Genomic DNA, 23730 nt, shown 5'->3' on the forward strand with positions numbered 1-23730 from the left:
GAAATGTCCGGACTGGGTAACTTCACGTCGCGAGCGTCCATGAGAACAAAGCAGCCTTGGTAGAGAACGTCACACATGGGACGTGTAATAATGCTGAAAATATGCGAGGCAGTAAAGACAGTCCGTTAGTAAGCAAAGCTGGGTTGTCGCCTGCGGATTGAACTTTGGACGGCCAAGGCGGACAGTGAATCCTTCACATGGCGCCAAGGCATTGGGCTGAGGCTCCTTCAATGGAGTTAAACGCTGCGCGCAGGGCTCGAGGGGAACGCAGGGTGTCTTGGCAAAAATTACCAAGAAGTCTTCGCGCGCACTAAAGACCAGGGAACACGCCAGGGACGACGACTGTATGCTGCTACTTGGTGATATCAAAAATCCATCTACTGTGAATCCCCACTGAGCAAAGGAGAAAGTGCGGGCCAAGAGTTCCAAGCCCAGCACTCAATCGCAAAAAAATCACATGCAAGAAGGCGAATCGAACGACCAGTCGTGGGAGGAGTGCTAGGATTGAAGGATGTCTGATGGGAATATGGCCCAAAAGAAAACCGGGAGGAAATTCGACGCAGACCGCTGCTCGGCTAAGACAGATTTAGCTCCACGCCCGTCGATCCCCTGCCGCCGCCGTACCAAAGAGCATCAGGTCGTCGTTCATTCTTGAAACATGGCGCCAGCCCGGCGGCCGCGCTTACTTCTGCATCATGAGCTGCACAAACTCGTTGTCTGCACGTGCAATGTCAGCCGCACGGTTCAATCTTCAGCCTTGCGCGGCGGGGAAAGGGATGTTTACAGTCGATCCTGCCATCGCCGTCCTGGTCCGCCTCCCGGATCATCTCGTCCACTTCATCATCGGTGAGCTTTTCACCGATCGAGGTCATAACGTGACGGAGCTCGGCGGCCGAGATGAAACCGTTGTTGTCACGGTCGAAGACCTTGAACGCCTCGCGGATTTCCTCTTCGGAGTCGGTATCCTTCATTTTGCGGGCCATCATGGTCAGGAACTCTGCAGCTCCTCGTCAGCGCCATATTCTTCCGAATCTATCATCGGCGGGAAGAGGGGGAAAATTCGTACCGGGGAAGTCAATGGTGCCGTTGTTGTCGGCGTCGACCTCGTTGATCATGTCCTGCAGCTCAGACTCGCTGGGGTTCTGGCCCAGCGAGCGCATGACGGTGCCGAGCTCCTTGGTGGTGATTTGTCCTGCATCGCATCCGGTCAGCCGTTGCGCGTTCCGCAGTCGCAGTGCCAATTGTCCGCGTGCAATGTCGTGAGTCGTGAAAACAGTAGGTGGGGCAAGGCTGGCAAGAAGCGGTCGGCAACCATCGCCGGCAATCAAGCGCGCCGCAGAGGGCAAGGGAGTGCGCAGGGCGAGGGAAATGAGCGCGCAGGGTACATACCATCGCCGTCCTTGTCCTGCAGTGGAGCAACGCATATTAGTAGGGGGTTCGACAGGCTGACAGCGCCAGGAGACTGGGCAGGCAGGCGTGGCAGCCTCGCTGCGCAGAAAAGGAGAGCAGAGACTTACAAAGAGGGAGAAGGCCTCCTTGAACTCGGAAACTTGCTCCTCGGTAAGAGAGTCGGCCTGGTCGAGCGTGGGGTCAGCGGGCGTTGGGTCGAACAATGTTTCGCACAGGCGGGGTATCAGCGACGCACCATTGTTGTTGTTGGTCGGTGGTGGGGTGGGGTGTTGCGGGAGAAGGGACGGGGTGAGCGTGCGGATGGGAGAGTCGGTGCGGGTGGGGCAGCGAGGCGGATGGACAGCTGTTATAGTCGTCGGCGTGTTGTTGCGGCTGAGGAGACGATCAGGATGAGGATTGCTGCTTGGTGTCTCTTGCTGGGGCGCGCGCACAGGGCCAGCAGGCGGGACCGGCGCGACGCTTGGCTGCCAGCCCTGCGCTGCGTAGCTGCCCCCGGCGAATGGTGCGCCGCCCAGCCCTAGCATATTACGTTGCCGCCCGGAGCAGCAGCCACGACAGCCCAGACAGCGCCGGCATGTGAAGCAGCTCCCGCCCCAAAGCCCACCCAGACTGCCACTGCCACCCCGGGCTCAGCGATGCGCTGGACGCGCTGACGATTCAGTCCCTCACGCCTCCCCCACCGCCCAAGCCATGTGGCGCGACCGCACCAACCTGTCCGTTCCGCCGCTGCCGTTCCCCGGCCCTTTTGTGCTGACCCAAGCTCCAGCTTCATCTCCTACCGCCAGTCGTACTCGCACCACCCTGCCAAGCGGAAGCCTCTCTATGGCGGTCCCTCGAATGGCTTCGCCGACAATGCCGCCCTCAACGACGAGCGCCGGGGGCTTATGTCCGCCTACGATGACCCGAACGACGGCGATGCGGTCATCGAGATGGACGTGCTTCCGCCGCGCTGGCTAGACATTCAGGACGAAGTCACGGAAAAGCTACAGGACATATCCGGCCAAACGAAGCGCCTCGATCAGCTCCACCAGAAGCACGTGCTGCCAGGCTTCGACGACGATGACGTGAAGAAGCGCGAGGAGCGCGAAATAGAGCGCCTTACACAGGAAATAACACGGGGTTACCAAGGCTGCCAGAAGGCAATCAAACGTGTCGATGCCATGCTGCGCGAGAGCGCTCAGCGCGAGGGCGGCACTAGCAAGGGCGAGGAGGTCATGGCACGAAATCTCAAAGTCTCCTTGGCTTCGCGCGTCGGCGACTCCAGTGCAGCTTTCCGCAAGAAGCAGTCGGCGTACTTGAGAAGTGTGTACTCCTTTTTCTTAAGGGCAAGGCCTTGATTAACAATTTGCGTAGAACTTCGCGCCCTCGGCGGCCTATCCTCTCCTTCACGTACCAATTCACCCGGCCCTCAGAACCCATACACCGATCCTTCCCTTCAGGAATCTTACGATGATACTTCTCTATCCCGCGCTACACTTCAACAAACCGCTCAAGTCCGTTCTCATGTCCGTAAAGATGCCAATGAGGCAATCATTGCGCAGCGTGAGCGGGAGATCGATGAAATCGCGAAGGGCATTATCGACCTTGCCTCGATATTCCAAGAGTTACAAACCATGATCATTGATCAAGGTAGCATGTTGGACCGCATAGACTACAACGTAGAACGCATGACCACGGACGTTAAGGCGGCGGACAAAGAGCTCACGGTAGCGACGAACTACCAAAAACGGACGGTCAAGCGAAAAGCGATGCTCCTGCTTGCCATTTTAATTGTCGGAGCCTTCATCCTTCTCGGACTGAAGCTGGGCACCCGGAGTGGCAGTGGCAGTGCGAGCCCACCGCCTGTTATTCCGCCTTCGCAACCGGAACCACCAGTCGCCCCGGAACCACCGTCCGAACCAGACACGCCCGCAGAACGTCTCGGCATAATTGATGGAAGAATGGCTCTGAGACGCGCCGTAGGCGCACCTGCCGGGAGAAACAGAGAACGGTTGCGCTGGCGCAAGCGCAGACTACGACGGACCGTTGATGATGTCATGGCATTGTTGTGATTCCTTTTTATTTTTTTTTAGAGCAACGGCACACGCTGCATCTAATTTCCTAGCGTCTGTAGGAGTAGTAGAACGAAGAAAGAGAACAACGAATATACCAAAAAAACATGCTAAATGATCCTCGGGGACCATACTGGTGCATCCATGCTCCAAGTAGTGGTGCCGCCCCTGTAAACGTGCTCCCACCCACAGGGCACGAGAACGGCAACCAATTTCCCGCGCTCAGCCCTAACCGTGCCGTCGTATACTCCACACACACCGCTTTCGCCTCACCGACCCGGTAGATAGATAGGCATACACAGCCTCTTAGACCAAACGGCATCTCGTATTCCGTGCGCAGCGCGCGCGCCGCAACTGACTTGTCGATAACTTTTTTTTTTCCGGGAATGATAGGTAGCACACCCCAGCCAGCCAGCTACGTAAGACGCCACCGACGGCGATGATGCAAGATACGCGAGTTCGCATACGTAAGGTAAGGTCCATGTTGCGTCCCCGTGCTCGTCGGTCTCTGTTCGCCTAGGTCGTTGGGGCGCAGCAACGGCAGCAGCAGCAGCAGCAACGAAAGAAGAAGAAAAAAATAGAAACTAACTTTCGGCTCTGCTACTAAACGACACGAGCAAACGGCCCGCGCACCCCGTACTATCTTTAGCTACCTAGCGATGGAGCTTGCTTTGCGTGTCTGTGTGTGTGTGTCTGTGTGGAGAGAGAGGGAGAGCGAGAGTAGACGAGAAGCGAAGCAAAGCGAAGCGAAGCGAGGCTGTGATGTGATGTGCTGGCTTTTCATTAAACTTTAGCTCATTCTTTTCTCGCCTTCTCCTGTTGTTATCCCTTTAGCAACGTTTATTTTTGCACGGTTGCTAGGGGGGAGGGAGAAAAGGAGTGAAGATTGAATGTCATTTTCCCGTTCAAATTTCTTTTTCTTTTCTTTTCTCAAACGTCATGGTACTCGTCTGTAGGAGTGCAGCAAGTTACAAAGGAAATTGGTCCTTTGAGCTCACCATGACAATACACATTTCCTACGTAGATAGGCAGTTGAATACAGGATCCGGACGTAAAAGTGCACATTTGAAACTGACTTTTACGTCCGGATCCTGTATTCAACTGCCTATGCAGACAGGGCAATTACTTTTGTCACTCGCTGTGGGAGGTGGTTTGTTGAGCCAAGGCGAGGCGCAGGGCTGCGCTTCTTTGAAACATGCCACGGCAGCAGAAACTGTGGGGATGCCAATGCAGGTCCCTATGTCAGAGAACCAGGGGCGAGGGCATCCGCACCGTTTGCTTGGGTAAGACTGCACGTGCGTGACCAATAAGAGTGCTGAGCATTATAATCTACGGGTCTTCGAAAAGAAGCTTCTCAGTTGGGGAAAGGACATGAAGAAGAAGAAAAACATCATCGCTCATCATCGCAAGGCCATGTCGGGATCGTCGTCTTCCAATATCTAGCTACCCCTCAGTGAGCACGCCGCCACCGCCACCCGAACCTTTGGTGAAGCCCTCGAACGATGGCAGGTCGTAAATCCCTTGCGGATCCTGGCCGTCCTCGTAGATGTACTGCCGGGCTTTCGCGATGCGATGCTGAATGTCCGTGTGCAGCCGCACAAAGTCCAGCCGCACGTCCCTGTTGCGCTGCTCTGCGCCTTCGAGCGCTCTGAGCGCGACGTGGTACCGAGAGACGTTGTTGGCGAGCATCATGTCGAAAGGTGTCGTCGTCGTCCCCTCCTCGCGGTACGCCTCGATCGACACGCGGCCGATTTGCGGGCGGCCGAACAGCAAGGCCGCGAGCTCGTTGCGGTAGCCGTGGTAGTTGAAGTGGATGGGACGATCCGGCGTAAAGAGCGCATTGAAGGCCTGCGAGCTGAAGCTGTGTGGGTGCGAGCCGTCCAGACTCAAGACCATGAGGTCGGTGACGTTGACAACGCGGACGCGGAGTGTGGGAGCGATCTCGCGGAGAAGCTCTGCAGCTTTCACAACTTCGAAGGTGAGCTCAACACCAACACCAACGAGCACTACATCAGGGTCGTGACCGTCGTCTGTGCTGCAGAACTTGAACACGCCAGCACCAGCGCGGCAGTGGGCCTCAGCTTCATCCGGGTTGAGGAAGACGGGCGTAGGCTGCTTGGAGCCGACCATTAGATTCACATAGTTCTTAGAACGGAGACAGTGGTCGAGAGTGGACAGGAAGCAGTTGGCATCAGGTGGAAGATAGACCCGAGCTGTCGTGGGCTTCAGGTTCAGCACGGCGCCGATGAACGACGGATTCTGGTGAGAAAACCCGTTGTGCTCCTGTCTTGTCCATGTGGATGTCTCGATATAGTTGATGGATGCGACGTCTCCTCTCCAGCGGCACTCTCTGGCCTATTTAGGGAGTTAGTAAAGCCGTTACTTGCGATATGTTTCCTATCGTAAGAACTTACCATCTTGATGAATTTTGCGTATTGGACCATCATTGTATGGACAATACCGAGGAAACTCTCGTAGGATGGGAACAAGGCGACTCGTCCTGTCAGAGTGTAGCCTTGCATGAAGGCTTGACAACAGTGCTCTGATAGGATTTCAACGACACGTCCGCCCTGGAACCGAGAGAACTCGTCCCATTGGAAGTTCCTGCCGGTGTGTTTGAAGACTTCGTTGAGCTTGTTACTCTCAAGCTCATCTGGTGAGAAGATCCGCAGGCTCTTCGGGTTTTGGACCAGAGATTCATCAAGAAACTCTCCGATGGTCTTCATGCAGCTTGCTTCTCCACCTTTCTCAACGCCAAATTTCTTCCAGCCCGGCATGTTGACGCCTTCATAGGGCTTGTAGGTCTCCTTGACTTGCCCGAGCTTCTTGTGGTCTTTCTCTGGGATCACCTCCAGCACCGAGTCGTTAGGAGTGCCATCGGAGTTGAAGAGTTCATCAGGTTTGTAACTCTCAAGCCACTGCTGCAGCTGTTTCAAGTGCTCAGGGTCACTCTTTGCCTTGGCAAGTGGAACTTGGTGGGCGCGGAAAGAGCCTTCGACGATTTCACCATCAACCTTCTTTGGACCAGACCAGCCTTTGGGTGTCCGCAGGATGAGAACCGGCCACCGAGGCTTCGAGATGGGGTTTCCAGAGCGAGCTGCGGTCTGAATTCTCCTTATTTCAGACAGCGCCCACTCCATGGAGTGACCCAAGTCAGCATCGATATCATTGAGGTCCTCGACAATGCGTGGTTGGTAGCCATATCCAGCAAAGAGAGCCACGAGCTCCTTGTTGTCCATGCAGCCGTAGATAGTGCGCTCTGAGATCTTGAAGCCATTGACATGGACGATCGGGAGCACAGCACCCGACTCGGCGGGGTCAATGTACTTGTAGGCATGCCATGCGGTTGCGGTGGGACCGGACTCGGCTTCACCATCGCCAACAATGCATGGTACAATCAGGTCTGGCTTGTCCATGACGGCGCCAAAGGACACGCCAAGTGCGTAGCCGAGCTCACCTCCCTCGTGGATAGCGCCTGGAGTCTCGGCGTTGATATGGCTGGGAGGGCCTCCGGGAGTGGAGAATTTGGTGATCAAGTTGTGAAGTCCCTGCTTCGTGCGGGCATATTCTGGGTAAAACTTGCCCATAGAACCCTCAAGCCAGAGGGCGGCGAGGAGGGCAGGTGCACCATGGCCAGGACCAACAACGTAAATCATGTCGAGATCATGCATTTTGATCAGGTAGTTTAGGTGTGAGTAGACGAGTATGAGTCCAGGGCAGGTGCCCCAATGGCCCAGCAGGCGTGGCTTGATGTCGTCAAAGGTTAGGTCTCGCTCAAGCAGGGCATTGTCCCGAAGGAAGATCATGGCTGTAGAGTCAAGTTAGGATCATTGTTGCCTGAAAGATGTCATGGAAAGTGCGGAATTACCTGCTGCAATGTAAGCAGCCGCGCGGCGAAATGCATGGAGCTGAGCATTGTGAGGCTCAGGGAGGGTTGTATTGTCAAGCTTGACGGCCAAGTCGAGGACATCGTCGGGAAGGTGTGAGGGAAGAGGCTCCGGGTTGGGGCGATCAATGACTTCGCCGGGCATTGTGAAGAATCGATGGGGTGCAGTGCAGGTCGCAACGAGGAAGAGGATGCGCAGGATAGAAATAGTGAATCAACGAACACTGGTGTGGAGCTCTTCGCAGGTTGCATAATTCGAGCGTGTACTCGTACGACGAGCATTGAGGAGCTATGACCAACTATGACGGCATTATCATGTATGCCGGCTCACCCGATTCGGGCAACAGCTGTGGTTGGCGTGAGAAAACAAAGAAGCGGCGCGCGAAGGCTGGCACGTAGTGCGGTTTTCCTGGAAGTCTGCATGGAGCTTGACGATTGTGCGGGTCCGGAAGCCGGCAACGCAGCATAGGGCTGATGGAAAGAGCCGCAGAATGCCGGTGATGATCGCAGTTCAGGCGCTGGTGACGTCGGCGAGCGAACGAGTCTGGGCCTGGAAGGCACGGGGAACGGCGTGTCCGGCTTGCCGCGTTGGCGAGTTCCGTGCCGGGTCGCAGGCTGAGTCGTAGCCTGAATGTAAGCCTGCCATGCCTCGCCCAGCTTCCCTCCGCCGCCAGGCATGAGACGTGGGGTGAGCGCGAGCGGCCAGTATAAGACGAAGTTTGGAAAGCGCCTGCTCTCTGCTTGTCGCTCGGCGCCTGTTGCTCTGTCTTCCATCGCATTGCTTGCAATTGTCCCTGCGTGCCTTCGCACCTGTTGCCCCGCGTTGCCCGGAGCCATCGACGATTGGGCCCCACTCCCTGCGGCGAAGCTCATTACCAACCCGCCATCCGCCCCAGACAAAGCCTACCGAGCCTCTGGTCAGCCAACTCTCCCCCACCATCACTGCTTTTTACCTTTTAATTGCCGCAAAGGAACCCGACAATTGGAGATTCAAGCAATTTACCCACCATGACCAAAATCATCCTCTCCGCAAATGCGGGCTCTTCCTCCGTCAAGGTGTCTGTTTACGCCTCTAACGGCAATCCTGACGAACTGAAGCAGCTTGCTGAGGTCTCCGTCTCTGGCCTGACCGCACCCCCCGCCAAGCTGACATACGAGCGCGGCGATCAAAAAATCAAAAACAAAGAGCTCGACGGCGCAAAGTCCCAGGAAGAGGCCTTCAGGTACATCATCGAGCACCTGTTGAAGGACGAAGGTCTTTCCGAGTTGAAGCATAGGGAGGATGTTGAGTTCGTCTGCCATCGTGTGGTCCACGGCGGTGACTATCCCAAGGCTCAGGTCATTGACGACAACATCTACCATCATATCGAGAAACTGTCCGATCTGGCGCCCCTGTAAGTCATCATCCTTCAATCCCCATTCCTTTATTTTCCTCGTTCGTGTTCTCATCTCCTTGGCCTACCGTGCGATACTGCAGTGTTGACCATGACAATCAGGCACAACGCCGGAGCCCTCACCATCATCCGGACAGTAGGCAAGGAGCTCCCGGGCTCCACAAACGTCGCATATTTCGACTCGGCCTTCCATTCCACCATCCCCGAGGTAAGCCCCATCACCACCACTCGCCGGACCTATCTAGTCTCTGACCCCTGCCCTCCACCCAGCACATCCGCACCTACCCCATCGACCAAGGCATCGCCAAGCACAACAAGCTGCGCAAGTACGGCTTCCACGGCATCTCGTACCACTTCATCTCGCGCGTCGTCGCGCAGCACCTCTCCAAGCCGCTCTCCTCGCTCAACATCATCGCGCTCCACCTGGGCAGCGGCGCCTCGGCCTGCGTCATCAGGGACGGGCGGTCCTGGGACACGACCATGGGGCTGACGCCGCTGGCGGGGCTCCCCGGCGCCACGCGCAGCGGCAGCATCGACCCCTCGCTCGTCTTCCACTACACGCACGAGGCGGGCATGCCGAGCCGCAGCAGCACCAAGGAGATGCACATCACCCAGGCCGAGGAGATCCTCAACAAGCGCAGCGGCTGGGCCGCGCTGACGGGCACCACCGACTTCGGCCACATCTCCGCGAGCGACGCCCCCGAGTGCCGGCTGGCCTTCGACATCTTCGCCGACCGCATCCTCGGCTACGTCGGCTCGTACTACCTGAAGCTCGAGGGCGACGTCGACGCGCTCGTCTTCGCCGGCGGCATCGGCGAGAAGGGCGCGCGGCTGCGGGAGCGCGTCGTCCAGGGCGCCAGGTGCTTGGGCTTCGCGCTGGACGGCGAGAAGAACGAGAAGGCTGCCGGTGCTGAGGGCGTCGTGACGGATGTGGGCGCGGCCGACTCGAGGCACCGCATCTTGGTTTGCCGTACGGATGAGCAGTTGCAGATGGCGAGGAGTTGCACCGAGGATGCGGACAAGTTCCGTAGTCAGAGTAAGAAATGAAGGTGAGCGAGGGAGATTGGCCGTGTTTGTTTTTGATTTCTCCGATGGTATAGCAAGGGCGCTTTTCTTAATTCTGTCCTTTGGTATGTTAAGGAGGTATCACACGGTGCTTCTTGATTGTACTGCTCTTTCCGTCAGTAAGATTCATGCTCAGTAAAAATACTAAACATGCAGAAGTTCCTTAAATTCCGTACTGCTCTCTTCAAATACATTAACAATCGTCTTTGTAGAAACCATAGAGACATCTGTGCAGGTGAAGGTAAGAAGATGCCGCAGTGGTCGTCACATGGTCGTCGTGACGAAGGTAGTCCCGTTAGTGGATTTTTGCCGATCATCCGGCGGATTTCTCCCACTCTTGCTCCTCGGTGGGGGCGCTGATAAAGACCTCCGCATTACGCCATGACCTACTCGTCCGTTGATATCCATTCCCGAGGAGTCAAAGCTCTCCAAACCATTCCAGTTGAGGAATACAAAAGCTGCGCAGTCGAAAGGAGATAGTGAAGTTAGAACGCTTCGAGATACCTTCTCCAGCATGCCGCACAAAGCTGATTCGAAGCTCCGCATCGCGGTGCTGATCAACATGCTTGGACACAAACCTGAGACGAGAGACTCGTACATCACAACAATCACGGCGGTTAGGCCGGAGTCGGTCATTGACTTCTACGATCCGATAGACAGCCAGAGCTATCCTGCTGTCGACAAATACGATTTGGTGGTGCTGAGCGGAGGCACAGCTGACATCAATGCGCCTAATGCATGGGTGCTTCAAGAGTTGGAGTTCATCAGGACCGTTGTTGCGTCTTCGAATGTCAAGCTTGTTGGAATATGCTGGGGCCACCAAGCAATCCATGTCGCACTCGGGGGGAAGCTGATTGTGATGGAAAAGGGACCTGAGGTAAGTCTGTGGATATTAGACCTTGCGGCAGCGTCAATGCTAATGAAGTCAGCTCGGTGTTACTGCATTGAGCTTGACCGAAGAAGGCTCGGATTTTTTCGACTTCGCCAAAGGAGGGGCTCAAGTGGTAAGTCTGGCGAGGTCGTGTCGCCGTGCGGGGGTGCTGATTCACCGTAGAGCATCCACGAGTTCCACAGGCGCGAACTTGCCGAGAATGCCGCAGGATTCGTGCCGCTGGCGGAGAACAGGCAGATCTTCAAGTCTCCGGACAACAGAATCTTGACGTTTCAGGGCCACCCGGAAATGAGCGCGAAGCTGGCACAGGCGGCACTGGCGGATGCACCTGCTTACACGCAAATGTTCTCTGCTGAGCAACTGTCGGGAATCTCGAAGAGAATGGAGAGGGACCAGGATGGCGTGGCCATCTTTGAGCGGGTGCTTCGCTGGGTTGACGAGAAATGAGAACGGGAACCCTGCGGCGAGGCCTTGTGATCGACCGAATTGCGGCCTCGGGCTAACGGAAAGTGCCCATGTCCAAGGGAACTGATGCTGGCAATGGGAGTAGTGAGACGGCTCTCTTCTTGCGCAATGTGCATCAGTGAGTGACAGGCCAAATATCGTGATTGGACGTGATCGAGTTGGCGGGGGTGATGTCGAGGGCGAAGTCGGGACGGCGCCCGAAACCAGCGGGACGTCATCCGGGAGAGCTCGGGCGAAGCTCCCGTCCCACACCGTGCATACAGATAGCTGCTCTAAAGCACCATGATCATGTCGTCTGCACACATCCCTCCAGACCATCGCCGCCCTACTCTCCTCCACTCGCCATCGCCATGCCGGTCACTCTATCCGTTCCCACCCTGACGCTCAGCGCCGCCCAGGCCGCCGCGCGCGCCTGCGAAGCCAAGGCCAAGGAAATCGGCGTGCCCATGAACATTGCCGTCGTCGACTCCGGCCTCCACCTCCTGCAGTTCTCCCGCATGGACGGCGCAAAGCTCACCTCCATCGACATCGCTATCAACAAGGCATTTACCGCGTCCGGCCATCGCGTGTCCACCTCGGCCTACAAGGACGCCGTGTGGCCCGGCGGCGCTGCGTTCGGTATCAACAACTCGAACGGCGGAAAGTTCACCACAATCGGCGGAGGTGTGCCGGTCAAGGGTCCGAATGGAGAAATCCTGGGTGCGATTGGTTGCAGCACCGGCACCCCCGCCCAAGACGAGGTGGTCGCGAAGGCGGGCATCGAGGCTCTGGAGAAGTTGGTGAAGGACGAGGGCAAATTGAAGGCAAAGCTGTAAGCAGCACATGAATAAATGGATTTTATTCCGAGGATTGCGCCTATGGACTCAATTTACTACCGCATTGTGAAACTTGCTCCACCTCATGGCTCCTGTTCAGAACTCCGTCGGGGCAGAGAACCCTGTGTCTACTGCAGCTTAACGCTGATCTCCGTGTTGGCCTTCTTGAGCCTCTCCACGTATTCGTCGCCCAGCGTGGCGGGCGTCAGAATGCCACCACCGAGCTTCTTTGCCTCGGTCTCACCTCCGCGCAGAATCACCATGGCTGCTTCGGCCATTGCCAAGCCGGTGAAGTAATACATCCCACCATTGAACCTGAACTCGGCGATAGCACGCTCTCCCCTAGAGCTGTCTGCGGTGCCTATCGCTTTGTGGTACAGGTAGTCGTTTTTGGTCGACCTAATATTTGTTAGCTTTTGAGTGACGACCAGCCGCCGGGCTACTTACTCCCTCTCCGGGCCATCGCCAGGCTGATAAATAAACTTCTGCGCAATCCACCTGACTGGAGGCAAGGCAAGGAGCACCATGCTGAGCACCATGCCAAAGTGCACGAGAGCTCCACTCAAGGTGCTCTTGGTGGGCATGTGCTCGTTGAACGAGAATTTGGGGCCATAGAGCTTGCCACCATCCAGCAAACCCCAGCTGCGGTACACGATGGCAGCATCGACCTTGGCTCCGATCCAATCGGTGAGAAAGCCAAGGTCCTTGTCCTGGCGTACGCCCAAGATCGTGGACACGAGACCCTGGGAAGATGGCTGCGACTGAGGCTGGACGGGTGAAAGGGCGAAAGGCTTCAAGGACTTGCCAATCTGCGCCAAGCTGTAATGATCGAAGAGAGACATCACGGTCAGAAGCGTGCCACCGGATGGTTTGGCATTCAATGTGGCGGCGTCCAGGACCTCAGTCGTTCCAAGTCCCAAAGTCTGGCGAATGTACGTGGCCACGACGTACGCGATGATGTCGGCAGGAACACTATCCACACCAGATTGGGGAATCATCTGTAGCCCGAGTCAGTCCTCTTCTTCGCCTCGATTTTAGCACCGAATAACCTACGATTGCTCCGTTGGCTTTTGCCACGTCATGGTATTTGCTGATCATCTCGTGGACCCAGGGTGCCTCGCCCGTGCTGGAACACTTAGCAGAGTGCCTGCAGAAATTGTCTGAGATACTCACCTGTCGACGTAGTGGGTGCCGTGCTTAGCACATGCCTCAACTACCGGCGTACCATACTTCATGAACGGTCCGACCGTGGAGATGACGAGACGAGTGCTCTGCACGAGATTATCGAGCTCCTCTCCCTTCAGCTCAAGCACTTTGATATCTTCACATTGACGTTAGAGATGTACAGGAAGAACGATGTCAATTGGGAGGCTACCAGGTTGAGGCCTGTCGGGATTCAATTGCTTCAGCTCCTCGGCAACATTGGCGAGTTTCTTCTCGTTGCGTCCAGCAATTGCCCACTTCAGATCGGTGGGCAAGCTGGTGGTGATGTGCTCTGCGGTGAGCTTGCCAGTGTAGCCCGTGGCTCCGAGGAGCACTAGCTCGTACTGTCGAGAAGTGTTGGACATTTTGAGGCTAACAGCAGTCAATTTGCTGAGTAGCAGGTGGAGTGTTTGCAGAAGGTGATGGAGAGGTCAAAGAAGTGAGCTCGCCACGAAGACCTGGTCTGTGACCTCGGAGAAGCGCACCGAAGCGGTGGAAACGAGCCGGTGCTGAAAACGAAGTGCGGGCGGTCACACGAGAGAAAGCAATCAAGAGCACGCAATGAGGGGTCTAGAGCAGATATCCTATCAATTCGGGGTTCATGCAACGTAGCAGTTGTACTGTGCGAAAAGCAGGTGCGGCAGTAACCAGAAAACGGGAGAGGGGGCTAGGCTGGCGACGGCCGGTAACGTCATAGTAGCAACATCGCGACATTTCTCCTTCGTGAGCAGTGTGAACGGGCCAAAACGACACGGATAGAATCGGGTTCGGTTCCAGAGAGCGTGGAGAAGGTTATGACGAGTTCTCGCAAGACGCATGGCGGTTCCAGCATGCTGGAGGGCTACATGTAAGCAGGTGCCGAAGGTGCTGACTTGCTGGCGCTAATCCATGTTAGGCCCTAGCGGCTCGCGACGGCTTGGCGGCCACAACCGGGCTTGCGAAATGCGCCCCTCGCCAAAATCTCTCGTCAAGGACGACTTCCAGACCACACCTTCGACCTCTCCACCCTCACACACCATCCGACAAGATGACGAAGCGCACCAAGAGTACGTTCATTTCCCTAATCCTCCCCGATTTTTGCAGTTGCTAATGCTGTCGCAGAGGTCGGCATCACCGGCAAGGTCAGTTCCTCCGTTCTCGAACGCAGGTACCCCAAATGCTGAATGAAGTCCAGTACGGCACCCGCTACGGTGCTTCCCTGCGTAAGCAGGTGAAGAAGGTAAGCGCGCAATTGCACGTCTCGAGGCATAGGCTTGGAGCTGACAATGTTGCAGATGGAAATCACCCAGCACGCCCGTTACACCTGCACCTTCTGCGGCAAGACCACCGTCAAGCGCCACTCTGTCGGTATCTGGAACTGCAACGCATGCAAGAAGACCATCGCTGGTGGTGCCTACACCGTCGCGTAAGTTTCGGCGGACAATATCCTGCACCGGACGGGCATGGATATGCGTAGGGGGCATTTTGAGTGCAGAAGCTGACTGCGATGAACTAGTACCCCCGCCGCTGCCGCTACGAGGTCGACGATCCGCCGTCTGAGGGAGATTGCCGAGGTGTAAGGGACTGGGTTTGCGAAAAAGTTACGACACGGTGTCTGGGTCTTTTCTCTTTGTCTAGGGTTCCGGTCATCACACGGCATGCGGCGACAACCAAGTCGATAGAACCCCAAAATTACGACCGAATCTCAAACGGATCGGGACGAATACAAAGAATGGGAGAACAACCCTGCCACCGAATTTTTAGGACGTGCTAAGAAAGCCTTGCTGTGCTCCCGCCGCCGACGACGTCCTTTTGATGGCCGCACTGCGCCTGAGTCTTCCCCTTTCCACGCTCGTGTCAGTTGTGGCCGAAAAATCGGCTGGCAGACGCATTGTCTACGGATCCGCCAAGGAGATTCGCACAGGCGACGATCGTATTGGAGCCATGGCCGCAGTAGTAATGTCGGATCGCTCCTCGAAATGGCCGGGGCGCTAAATGACGCTCGGCGCGCAAACCAGGGCGGTAAGGCTGCAAGGCGGTAAAACTTAGGCAGCTGGAACACAGCTATGCACCGTGAAGGGCGTGGCGCTCGACAGGCGTCAGTGTCGTCGTCAGAGTGCCGTTTTGCAGGTGCGCTTGTGATCGCCAAGTCTCGCCCTTTCCTTTCCCACACCATCTCAAACGTCACAAGCGCGATAGATAATCTTGCAGACAGCTCCTCGTGCAGCTGGCGTTCGTCTTTGGCCAAACTGCACGTGTTCTGACTGGCCGTCGCGCCCGCCTAATTCGGCTAGGGCCGTCTTAGCGTCATTCATAATCCCCGCTGCGCCGGCTCAGACCTCTCGACCTCTTCTATTTAAACCTCTAGACAAAGCCGCCGACCTTGATGCTCGCACGCTGTTTTTCTCTCACCTGCGCTCTCCCATCTCTCTCTTGCCCCCATGGCCGAGACGTGCATTGTCTGTCTCGGCGACCTGCTCTCTGACCTCTCCGAGCCGCCACCGACCGAGGAACAAGCTCCGCCTGTCGCAGATGGCTCGCTTCAAGCTACGCACCTGAGCACCGAAGCTACCCTCCCGCAAGACAAGCCGCCACAAGCCGCCACTTCCGACGACGAGCCTCCGCCCGAGGATGAAATCATCGCACATCTCCTGCCGTGCGGGCACAACCTACACAACGAGTGCTTGAAGCCATGGGTGGAGCGCGCGAACAGCTGCCCCATTTGCCGCGCGAGCTTCAACGAGGTTCAGCTGTTGGCTAAAATAGGAGGTAAGTGGACAACCGTTGGAGGAACACACCAGCCAGTCTGGCAGGACAACGAACTGGTTCGACCGACAGTGACCTACGAGTCAACCTATCCACTTTCGCAGTTCATGTCCGTGGGTCTTTCCAGTGTTCTTGTGTCAACCCCGATGTCTTGGTTTTCCCCAAAAGGCTTCGTGCTGACGCTGCGCTCGACAGGTCGAGTTGTTTCTTCCTATGGAGTCGAAGACAAGCAACAAGTCGCTGAGCTGGACCCGACTATGATCGTCGACGAGGACTTGCTCGAGCCTTCCTTCGAACCCTGCATGGTATGCGACGATTTTGGAGACGAAGAGCAGTTGATGCTGTGTGACTTCTGCGACCGGCCCTGCCATGTCTTTTGCGCTGGTCTGGATGAGGTGCCTGCAGGCGAATGGTACTGCCAGCATTGCATGGAAAACCCGTTCGCGCTGGGGGAGCGGGAACGCGAGCGGCAGCACAACCGCTCCGCTGTCACCTCCCGGCTGACGCGGCGGGAACGCGCAATTCGCTCCAGCAGAAGGAGGGCCGATTCGTGGGCCCGCGTCTGGCAAGAGGTCAACCGTCGGACAGGCATTGACCTCGACTTTCCTTTCGACGACGACATTTCCAGTCAGGCACGCATTGAAGCTCAACGCCGAGAGATTGATGCCTATCAGGCAAGGGTTCGGGCAGCAGAGCGTCAAGGAAATGCTGCCCGGTTCCGGCAACATGCTGCTGCTCTCCTGGCACCTGGACGTGTACGGCCTGATCCCCCAGCACCCGAGTCACAGGATGAACTTCGTGCTTGGAATGCATTTGAGAAGGCTAGAGAAGTCGCTACCCCAGCCAACAGGAGAAAGCGGAATTCTCCGTCCGGATCCCCGAGCGAGCCCCAGCCTGAACCGGAACGAGCTCTCAAGCGCCCTTGCACCCGCCGTGCAACCGCGACGGCACTACCGGGCTCCGCCAATAACGGCGAATCATCATCTGCAGCTGGCGGCAGCGCTACAACCGCCGCTGTCACCGCCTCCGCGGCTGCATCCGCGCCTGCTCGCCCTGGCTCCAAAGGTGCTGCGGACAATTCGGGATCCAATTTCCTACAGTCACTCTTGAAAGAGGTCGAGACTTCGACGCCAGCGGCCGATCCTGCGCCCACGAGGCGACCAAACGCAGCAAACCGTGCGCCTGAGCCGTCGTCACCCCCTCAAATGTCTTCACCCGTTGGCTCGCCTCTCGGCTCGGGAGTAATAACCCCTCGCGCCATGACCCCGCCGCCCCTGACGCTAGCGCGACCGTCGTCTCCCTTGCTGTCTTCGACTATTACACCAATCTTCCCTTCGGCGCCACGATTTGCGCCATACTCGCCTGCCGAAGATAACCGGTTTGTACACGAGTACAACGAAAACGCTGGCGAAAGGCAGCCTAGGAAGCGGCGAGGTTCGCAACAGTCGGTTCTCGCGAGCCCTCCTCGATCTAAGGACGCATCGCCGACCCGTGCCAACATGTCGTATTCCACTAAGGCTGAGATCCAGCGTATGGTAAAAGCTGCGCTGAAGCCCCTTTACTTGAAAAGCGAAGTCAGCAAGGACGAGTATACGGATATTAATATGAACATATCGAGGAGAATGTACGAGAAGGTCGGTGATGCCACCAGCCTTGCGGACCAGGGTACGAGGGAGAAGTGGCAGCAGGTTGCTTCTGAGGAGGTAGATAGGGCTGTGAAGGCATTGAAGCCAGATGGTCTGTCACCGAGGGCGGAGAGTTCTACAAGCGGCGAAGGCGTTTCACTGGTTAACGGATCCTCTTAAGGCGATGGGTGCTTCTACGGTAGAAGTGGTGGTCTTGAACCTTGCATGAGCATTTCATTTCCTGGCGTTTTCTCTCACGGTTGAGCATTGGCGGAACATGCACATTTTGGCGCGGCGTACTGGGGCTCCCGTCTTCCTGGGGCGGTGGCATTTCGAGGACGGTGACATACGAATTAGATACCCTATTTGGCTCATCTTCAGAGGAAAGATTTGGAGGATTGAACGAGATTACTATTTTCAACAGCAAGATTGATTCGCTTTCGCGAACGCATTATTCCACTAGAATTGTTTCACGTATGGTTGTTTGGTGTAAAGTAATTGACGTGTCTGGGGGATTCAGGAGTCGGCCGGCCGGTCTCATTCAAATTAATCGAAGGCAAGAGCACCAGTATTTTAGACTGTAAATCGTCGTCACTTCACATATAAACAGGGGAATTGATACCGCAAGGGAATCGGTAAACCACTTGAAGAGCTTGCTACATTACCGAGTAGTTTCAGGCATAGATGGGTGCACCACTCCCCCGAGGTTTGTGGGAGCCATTGAAATTAACCCCCCTTGTTGTGGATGGATAAGTGTTTGATGCTTTCAGACTCAAAAGTCTGGAAAACAAATGCAAAATGGTTCAGTATCTCCGTAACTAGGGGAAAAAAAAATTTGAGGAAAGAAACTTGCCAAAGTGCATGGGCTACGTCGGAAGGCTACGACATGAGCGCTAGGAAACGCTGCTGCCCCTAAATATTTCGCGTCTCCCCGGCATTCGGTCTGAGCAGATTCAAAGATCCTCATGGCAGTTAAATAAACCGATTCATTCCGCACAGCGCTTGAAGTGTTCAGTGTCAGACATGGCAGCTCTCACAGGTTGTCCGTGCACGTGGCGGGTTCTCCTTCCTGTCAGCTCCCGTATTCATGAGACCCTTGCCCGCAGGATCATGCCTTGGGGGGGCCGCTGGATGGTCTGTTGTGTAGAAGTGGGTTCGGGAGAAAGAATTCAAAGAGAAATTTCCCCATTCTGACTTGATTAAACAGCTATGAGGTTTTCGTATTTGTGGTCAGTTTACATGTAAGCCAGAAGGTGCTTACTGCAAAAGCCACTGTTATAGAACCGACACCAAAAGTTTCGCATAGTTAGTGGCAAGTGCTCTTGTGGACGTTCAGATCTAGATTGGACAAGCCCAGGGCCCCGAGGCTTAGTATGGGATGCTGCTGCTGCTGCTTCTGTACTCGTTCAACAAAACGCGTCCAAGTATGTGACAGTCCTCTATTCTCCCTTGATCTCTTTCTTTGCCTCTCCGTCTTCGTGCCTCTTCAACATCTCCTCGATCTTCTTGTACGGCCAGCCTAGACATGAAGATCAGTAATGCCAGTCTGCAGTTTGGTCAAGAGAAGACTTACTAAACACAGGATACAAGAATGGGCGCAGGTCGAACCTTCACACGCCAAAGTCAGCCTGAAACCTATCCATTTTTTGGAGAGACATACCTGTTGTCGTCGGGGGAGTAGGCTTCGGCATGGTATGCAGGAGTGATGGTGGTCATCTTGTGACGGTTGATCGCATAGAACCTAAAGGAGGGTAAGTTCTCGGGAGCTTACGAGCAATGGGTGGGAGTCACTGACCAGTAAAACCTCCGCACCTTCTCGTATACCTGTCTTGGGCTCATGCGATCGCTCCAGTCGTGCAGTAGCCTTTCAAACATTCCGTAAGGTCCAAGCTTGTGAACCTACAACCTTTTAGTCCACCGTCAGAGTACATGGAGCGACCCGCTTACCTTGCGCAGTCTTCCGAACACTGAGAGCTCGTCATCTAGCTCGTAGTTAGCCGACAACCGTCCCGGACTAAATACAACAAGACGGAACATACAAGTCATTCCCATGTCGGCCTCATCAGATTGGACGTAATCCTTGGTGATCGGTTCAAGCTCTGCAGTAGGCGTGGCAGTGATGAAGTCCTCCAATATCGGGAGCTCAAACTGGCTTCCGGCCCATTTGATGAACGCCTTGAGATCCGTCTTCGAGATACCGCCAATAGGGTTGATATCAGCACTGCTGCAGTCGTACTTGGTAAGGTATCCCCTCAGAGATTCGTCGACGTTGGCAGAACCAAGGACGAGCAAACTTCCGGGAGCCTTGCGACCACGAACCACGGGTAGTAGTTGAGCAAATAGATACGCAACGACCATGCGAATTCTAGCTTGGATGTTTTGCAGGGCCAAGTTTTCGGTGTTACTTCCTCCGTGGACTCTGAACTGCGGCACAAAGCCCGTGACAGTGGTGAAGAGAGTCTTCAGAGCTGTTGCCACACTATCGATGTTTAGGTCCGTATGGTAGGCGCCAATGTCCTTGGCGAGATCCTTTGCGCGGTTGCGAGTCTCGGCGGACGAGTTCTCGCTGCCCATGTAACAAGTGTGGAAAATCCTGCCGCAGAATTCCTGTGGCGTCGATGGTTGCCACGTAGATTCTTCAGGCTCTCCGCAAACGGACCGGACATCCTTGATGACCTGCTCGTCGCCTCTCTTCACAGCTTCAACGACGAGCCTGCACATGGAAAAGACAATGACGGAGGTAGCGCAAGAGTCAATACCACCTGACAAGGGGATCAGGAATCCTCCCTGTCGGCTTCTCCGCACGTAATCCCACAGCCAGCATGCCGGCCCGTAGGCGATCTCGGCCTCGGGCGGGTGGATAAAAGGCTTGAAAGACTTGGAAGGTCTCAACTTGGCATCCAGCGCACCACCTTCAACGGAGAGGCTGAAGTCAACCTCGATCCTTTGGTAGGCGTTCGCTTGAACAGCCTGGAGCCCGCGGCTGGGGGCACAGCGGAAGGCCCTCACTTCCTCTAGGTCGACAGTTGCAGTAACAACCTCAACATCATTCAAGCTGAACTGAGACGCCTGACCAACAATCTCGCCATTGATGATGATCATGGCTGATCCGTCATAGTACAGACGGTCGCCATCACAACCCTGCTGGTTGGAGTACAGGTAGATGCCACCCGACTTGCGGGTTGCCTCGAGGATGAGGGAGATGCGAGTGTTCAACTTTCGCAGCTCGTGGTGGCTTCCGGAGGAATTGGTGAAGATCTCGACACCATTGAGACCCATGGCGGCATGAGGGGCACTGGGGGTGAAGAGTTCCTCACAGGTCTCGGCGCCCAAGCACGTGTCGCGAGTAGAGATGACAGCATCACCGATGGGAACCTTGACCTTACCAACGATGTTCTGGATGAGCCTTGGGAGGTAGTAGTCTTCGACGTGGCACACCCTGCCCCAGGGGGTGAAGTAACGCATTTCGCGGTAGTTGCCGTCGTTGGCAAGCCACAGCTTCGGCCTGATGAGCAGAATCTGGCCGTTGAAGCAGCTGATGCGAGCATTGTAGCGCACGTTGCGATGAATGACAGGAGCACCGATATCAAGGATAATGTCGTAGCAGGACTTGTCGGAGAGGATCTTGGCGATCATCTCCCACGAATGAAGAAAGATGTCGGATTCGAGGAAATGGTCAAGACAGCCATAACCTGGACGGTGTCAGGCAACGGGCTGCAAGGAGATAGAGGGAGCACGAGCATACCAGTGATCTCCAGCTCGGGACCAACACGCAGAGAAGCACCGGCAGCCTTGGCTTGCCGGATTGACTCAAGGATCCTCTCCAAGTTGCCCTCAAAATCGAGAGCCCATTGGTTGAGCTGAGCAACAGTCAGCGCAAGTGCCACAGGTAGGGAATCGCAGCAGACCATACCTGGCACGTAGCCAACGTTGTCAGGTGGCCCATCTTGACCTGTGGTGTTGTTGAGGAGCGCTGCACAGACCACGCGGATGTTGTTAGTTGGCTGTTGAGTCACAGAAGGCTGAAAACGCGGATGCAACGGGGAGCGATGAGAAAAGGCCAAGCAGAGCGGCGATGATATCAAGGTCACGCCGATCTCGCCCACACAGGGCAGCGTGTTTTTTTAAGGTTCGGGTGAGATGGATGCATAGCAGCCGCATTGCAGCCGGGGGGGCCCTTGCAAGGTGCTAGCACGAACTGACACGCGGGGCGCAGCTGGACTCACCGTTGCAAGCTCGAGTGGCTCGATTTGCGGCGTTGGAATGCGACGTTGCGCAGCACGAGGGAAGTGGGTGGATTGGTGGAAGGCGGGGTCAGTGCGGGAGGCGCCAACTCGAGCATGACGTTAGGCCGCTAAGCTCCAGTTCTTGCCTGCGACCGCCGGCTTTCAATTCTGTTGCAACCCCCGTCCGCGATGGTCTGTCAGGCTCCGCGAAGCCCATCACGCCGCGCCAATCCGCCTCGCCGCAGGTAGCCACCCAGTCCACCATGGCCTCCAATTCCGACCCGTCCGAGTCGTCGCCGCTGCTGTCCTCCAAGACCCCGGCCAAGCCTTCACGCAGCGTCACCTTCAATCCAAATGTTTCCACCAGCAGTGCTTCCAATCCGGCTCCCCTGCGCCCCTCCACCCACCTTCCCATCTCGCCCGTCAGCAAGAAGCAGAATGGCGGCCAGCCCATGCTCTCCGCTTTGAACAGCAAGTTGCGCCGTCGAAACAGCCAAGGTGCCCCTTTGATTCCGTCCGCTCTTGCCGCTCCCAAGATCGGCCCGCAGAGAACGACAAGGAACGTGCAGAAATTGAAGCTTCTGCCCAACCCCGAGCAAGCCGAGGAGGAGATCATCGATGAGGAGAGCGGACGCGATGTATACGCCCAGCTCACTAGGATCAAGGAGCCCACCGCTCGCCGCGACGCTGCTCGCCTAGGAAAAGCCGATCGCGAGAGGCTACCGAGAGTCACGGCATACTGCACTGCGAGCTCGTACCAGATGGATTCGCTGATGAGGTACCTCAAAGGCAAGGCCAAAACCAAGGGTGCTGTCCCCAAGCTCTTTGACGAATGCGTCTACACGCCCTACGACTACAACCTCGGGAAAAAGGCGGTCGAGCAGGATGATGGTCCGGGCCCGGAGAGCCAGGCTGGCCTGCCCGAGCGGAGACATTCGGACAGCGCTGTGGAGATTGACGGAAACACGGAGCAGCGGCGCGTTGACCTGATCGACTTGCACAGCAACAGTGCGCCAGGTAATGCCGAAAGCTCGATCCAGGCCGACACTGAAGACGCGGTTGATACGTCAAGTTCCCGACGAGACTCGATAGACTTTGATACCCACGTGCACACTCCGGAGGTATTCTTATTCAATTACGGCACCGTTGTCATCTGGGGAATGAGCTTACTGCAAGAGCAACGGTTTCTGCGAGAAATTGCCAAGTTCGAAAACGAAAAGCTCGCGAAAGACGATGTCCAGACCGAGGACTTCAACTTCTATTACACGCACGAGTATCAGGCTCGAATATACAACGACTTCATCAGTCTGCGCGACAAGAAAAACTACATGACCAAACTTGCCATCAGCCATGCATTGGCCCAGAGCGTCAAGGTAAGCCAAAGTCCGCATATCGAGCCGTATGGGAAGCTAACAAAACACCCCTCAGACCTCTCTGTACGAGGACCTGGTGGACAACACTATCGAGACCACGAAAGATATTCCCTCTCAGATTGCGACGACTGGCAAGGTCAATCTTTCCCGGCGCGAAATCAACATGCAAATTGGAGAACTCTTCATCTTGAGGATCAACATCCATCTCCAGGGCTCGGTCCTTGACTCGCCCGAGCTCATGTGGGCCGAACCACAACTCGAACCCATCTACCAAGCCGTGCGCTCCTACTTGGAGATGGACCAGCGTGTCAGCCTGCTGACAGAACGTCTCGACGTCATTGCGGATCTTCTCGCGGTATTGAAGGACCAGCTTACGGTGACGCACTCCGAACTGTTGGAATGGGTCGTCATCGTCCTGATTGCTGCTGAGATCCTGGTGGCGGCGGTTAATATCGTGGTGGACCTTTACGCGGGTGTCGATTGAGAAATCTTCACCAATGTCCTTACATTCCTGTAGATCTACTGTTCTTTCGGACTTGCTTGTTCTGGTAGTTACAGGCGTCTCGGTGTCAGAAGCGGT

General features: G+C 55.9%; 11 protein-coding genes across 11 annotated transcripts; 7 read left to right on the forward strand and 4 right to left on the reverse strand.

Moving 5' to 3' along the window:
- Nucleotides 1-682: 682 nt before the first annotated feature.
- On the reverse strand, nucleotides 683-1648 carry CMD1_2 (calmodulin; the record flags this gene model as incomplete). The annotated part of the gene is made up of 6 exons (XM_066776959.1): nucleotides 683-717; nucleotides 785-997; nucleotides 1067-1192; nucleotides 1390-1405; nucleotides 1518-1574; nucleotides 1646-1648. 6 exons carry the CDS (start codon nucleotides 1646-1648, stop codon nucleotides 683-685), a joined length of 450 nt encoding a protein of 149 aa, XP_066632801.1.
- Nucleotides 1649-2100: 452 nt separating this feature from the next.
- tlg2 (t-SNARE affecting a late Golgi compartment protein 2) lies at nucleotides 2101-3461 on the forward strand (the record flags this gene model as incomplete). Its single annotated transcript, XM_066776960.1, has 3 exons — nucleotides 2101-2123; nucleotides 2177-2712; nucleotides 2764-3461. The coding sequence occupies 3 exons, from the start codon at nucleotides 2101-2103 to the stop codon at nucleotides 3459-3461; spliced, it is 1257 nt and encodes a 418-aa protein (XP_066632802.1).
- Nucleotides 3462-4904: 1443 nt separating this feature from the next.
- Nucleotides 4905-7492, reverse strand: SLS55_005514 (uncharacterized protein; the record flags this gene model as incomplete). Its single annotated transcript, XM_066776961.1, has 3 exons — nucleotides 4905-5816; nucleotides 5876-7269; nucleotides 7330-7492. The coding sequence occupies 3 exons, from the start codon at nucleotides 7490-7492 to the stop codon at nucleotides 4905-4907; spliced, it is 2469 nt and encodes an 822-aa protein (XP_066632803.1).
- An 863-nt stretch (nucleotides 7493-8355) lies between these two features.
- Nucleotides 8356-9788, forward strand: SLS55_005515 (uncharacterized protein; the record flags this gene model as incomplete). Its single annotated transcript, XM_066776962.1, has 3 exons — nucleotides 8356-8741; nucleotides 8844-8949; nucleotides 9012-9788. 3 exons carry the CDS (start codon nucleotides 8356-8358, stop codon nucleotides 9786-9788), a joined length of 1269 nt encoding a protein of 422 aa, XP_066632804.1.
- A 532-nt stretch (nucleotides 9789-10320) lies between these two features.
- On the forward strand, nucleotides 10321-11145 carry SLS55_005516 (uncharacterized protein; the record flags this gene model as incomplete). Its single annotated transcript, XM_066776963.1, has 3 exons — nucleotides 10321-10683; nucleotides 10736-10810; nucleotides 10861-11145. The coding sequence occupies 3 exons, from the start codon at nucleotides 10321-10323 to the stop codon at nucleotides 11143-11145; spliced, it is 723 nt and encodes a 240-aa protein (XP_066632805.1).
- A 368-nt stretch (nucleotides 11146-11513) lies between these two features.
- Nucleotides 11514-11978, forward strand: SLS55_005517 (uncharacterized protein; the record flags this gene model as incomplete). Its single annotated transcript, XM_066776964.1, has 1 exon — nucleotides 11514-11978. The coding sequence occupies one exon, from the start codon at nucleotides 11514-11516 to the stop codon at nucleotides 11976-11978; it is 465 nt and encodes a 154-aa protein (XP_066632806.1).
- Nucleotides 11979-12106: 128 nt separating this feature from the next.
- On the reverse strand, nucleotides 12107-13546 carry SLS55_005518 (uncharacterized protein; the record flags this gene model as incomplete). Its single annotated transcript, XM_066776965.1, has 5 exons — nucleotides 12107-12377; nucleotides 12426-12976; nucleotides 13032-13104; nucleotides 13152-13299; nucleotides 13354-13546. The coding sequence occupies 5 exons, from the start codon at nucleotides 13544-13546 to the stop codon at nucleotides 12107-12109; spliced, it is 1236 nt and encodes a 411-aa protein (XP_066632807.1).
- A 662-nt stretch (nucleotides 13547-14208) lies between these two features.
- On the forward strand, nucleotides 14209-14740 carry RPL43 (60S ribosomal protein eL43; the record flags this gene model as incomplete). Its single annotated transcript, XM_066776966.1, has 5 exons — nucleotides 14209-14227; nucleotides 14283-14302; nucleotides 14356-14400; nucleotides 14456-14586; nucleotides 14677-14740. 5 exons carry the CDS (start codon nucleotides 14209-14211, stop codon nucleotides 14738-14740), a joined length of 279 nt encoding a protein of 92 aa, XP_066632808.1.
- Nucleotides 14741-15601: 861 nt separating this feature from the next.
- Nucleotides 15602-17731, forward strand: SLS55_005520 (uncharacterized protein; the record flags this gene model as incomplete). The annotated part of the gene is made up of 1 exon (XM_066776967.1): nucleotides 15602-17731. The coding sequence occupies one exon, from the start codon at nucleotides 15602-15604 to the stop codon at nucleotides 17729-17731; it is 2130 nt and encodes a 709-aa protein (XP_066632809.1).
- A 1259-nt stretch (nucleotides 17732-18990) lies between these two features.
- On the reverse strand, nucleotides 18991-21497 carry QNS1 (glutamine-dependent NAD(+) synthetase; the record flags this gene model as incomplete). The annotated part of the gene is made up of 8 exons (XM_066776968.1): nucleotides 18991-19070; nucleotides 19125-19159; nucleotides 19212-19292; nucleotides 19347-19450; nucleotides 19499-19533; nucleotides 19591-21243; nucleotides 21297-21411; nucleotides 21465-21497. 8 exons carry the CDS (start codon nucleotides 21495-21497, stop codon nucleotides 18991-18993), a joined length of 2136 nt encoding a protein of 711 aa, XP_066632810.1.
- A 543-nt stretch (nucleotides 21498-22040) lies between these two features.
- Nucleotides 22041-23634, forward strand: RMD1 (sporulation protein rmd1; the record flags this gene model as incomplete). The annotated part of the gene is made up of 2 exons (XM_066776969.1): nucleotides 22041-23150; nucleotides 23206-23634. 2 exons carry the CDS (start codon nucleotides 22041-22043, stop codon nucleotides 23632-23634), a joined length of 1539 nt encoding a protein of 512 aa, XP_066632811.1.
- Between the last annotated feature and the right edge of the window lie 96 nt (nucleotides 23635-23730).

Source organism: Diplodia seriata (genome assembly GCF_021436955.1).
Source record: "Diplodia seriata strain FDS-637 chromosome Unknown scaffold_5, whole genome shotgun sequence".
Classification (NCBI taxonomy): domain Eukaryota; kingdom Fungi; phylum Ascomycota; class Dothideomycetes; order Botryosphaeriales; family Botryosphaeriaceae; genus Diplodia; species Diplodia seriata.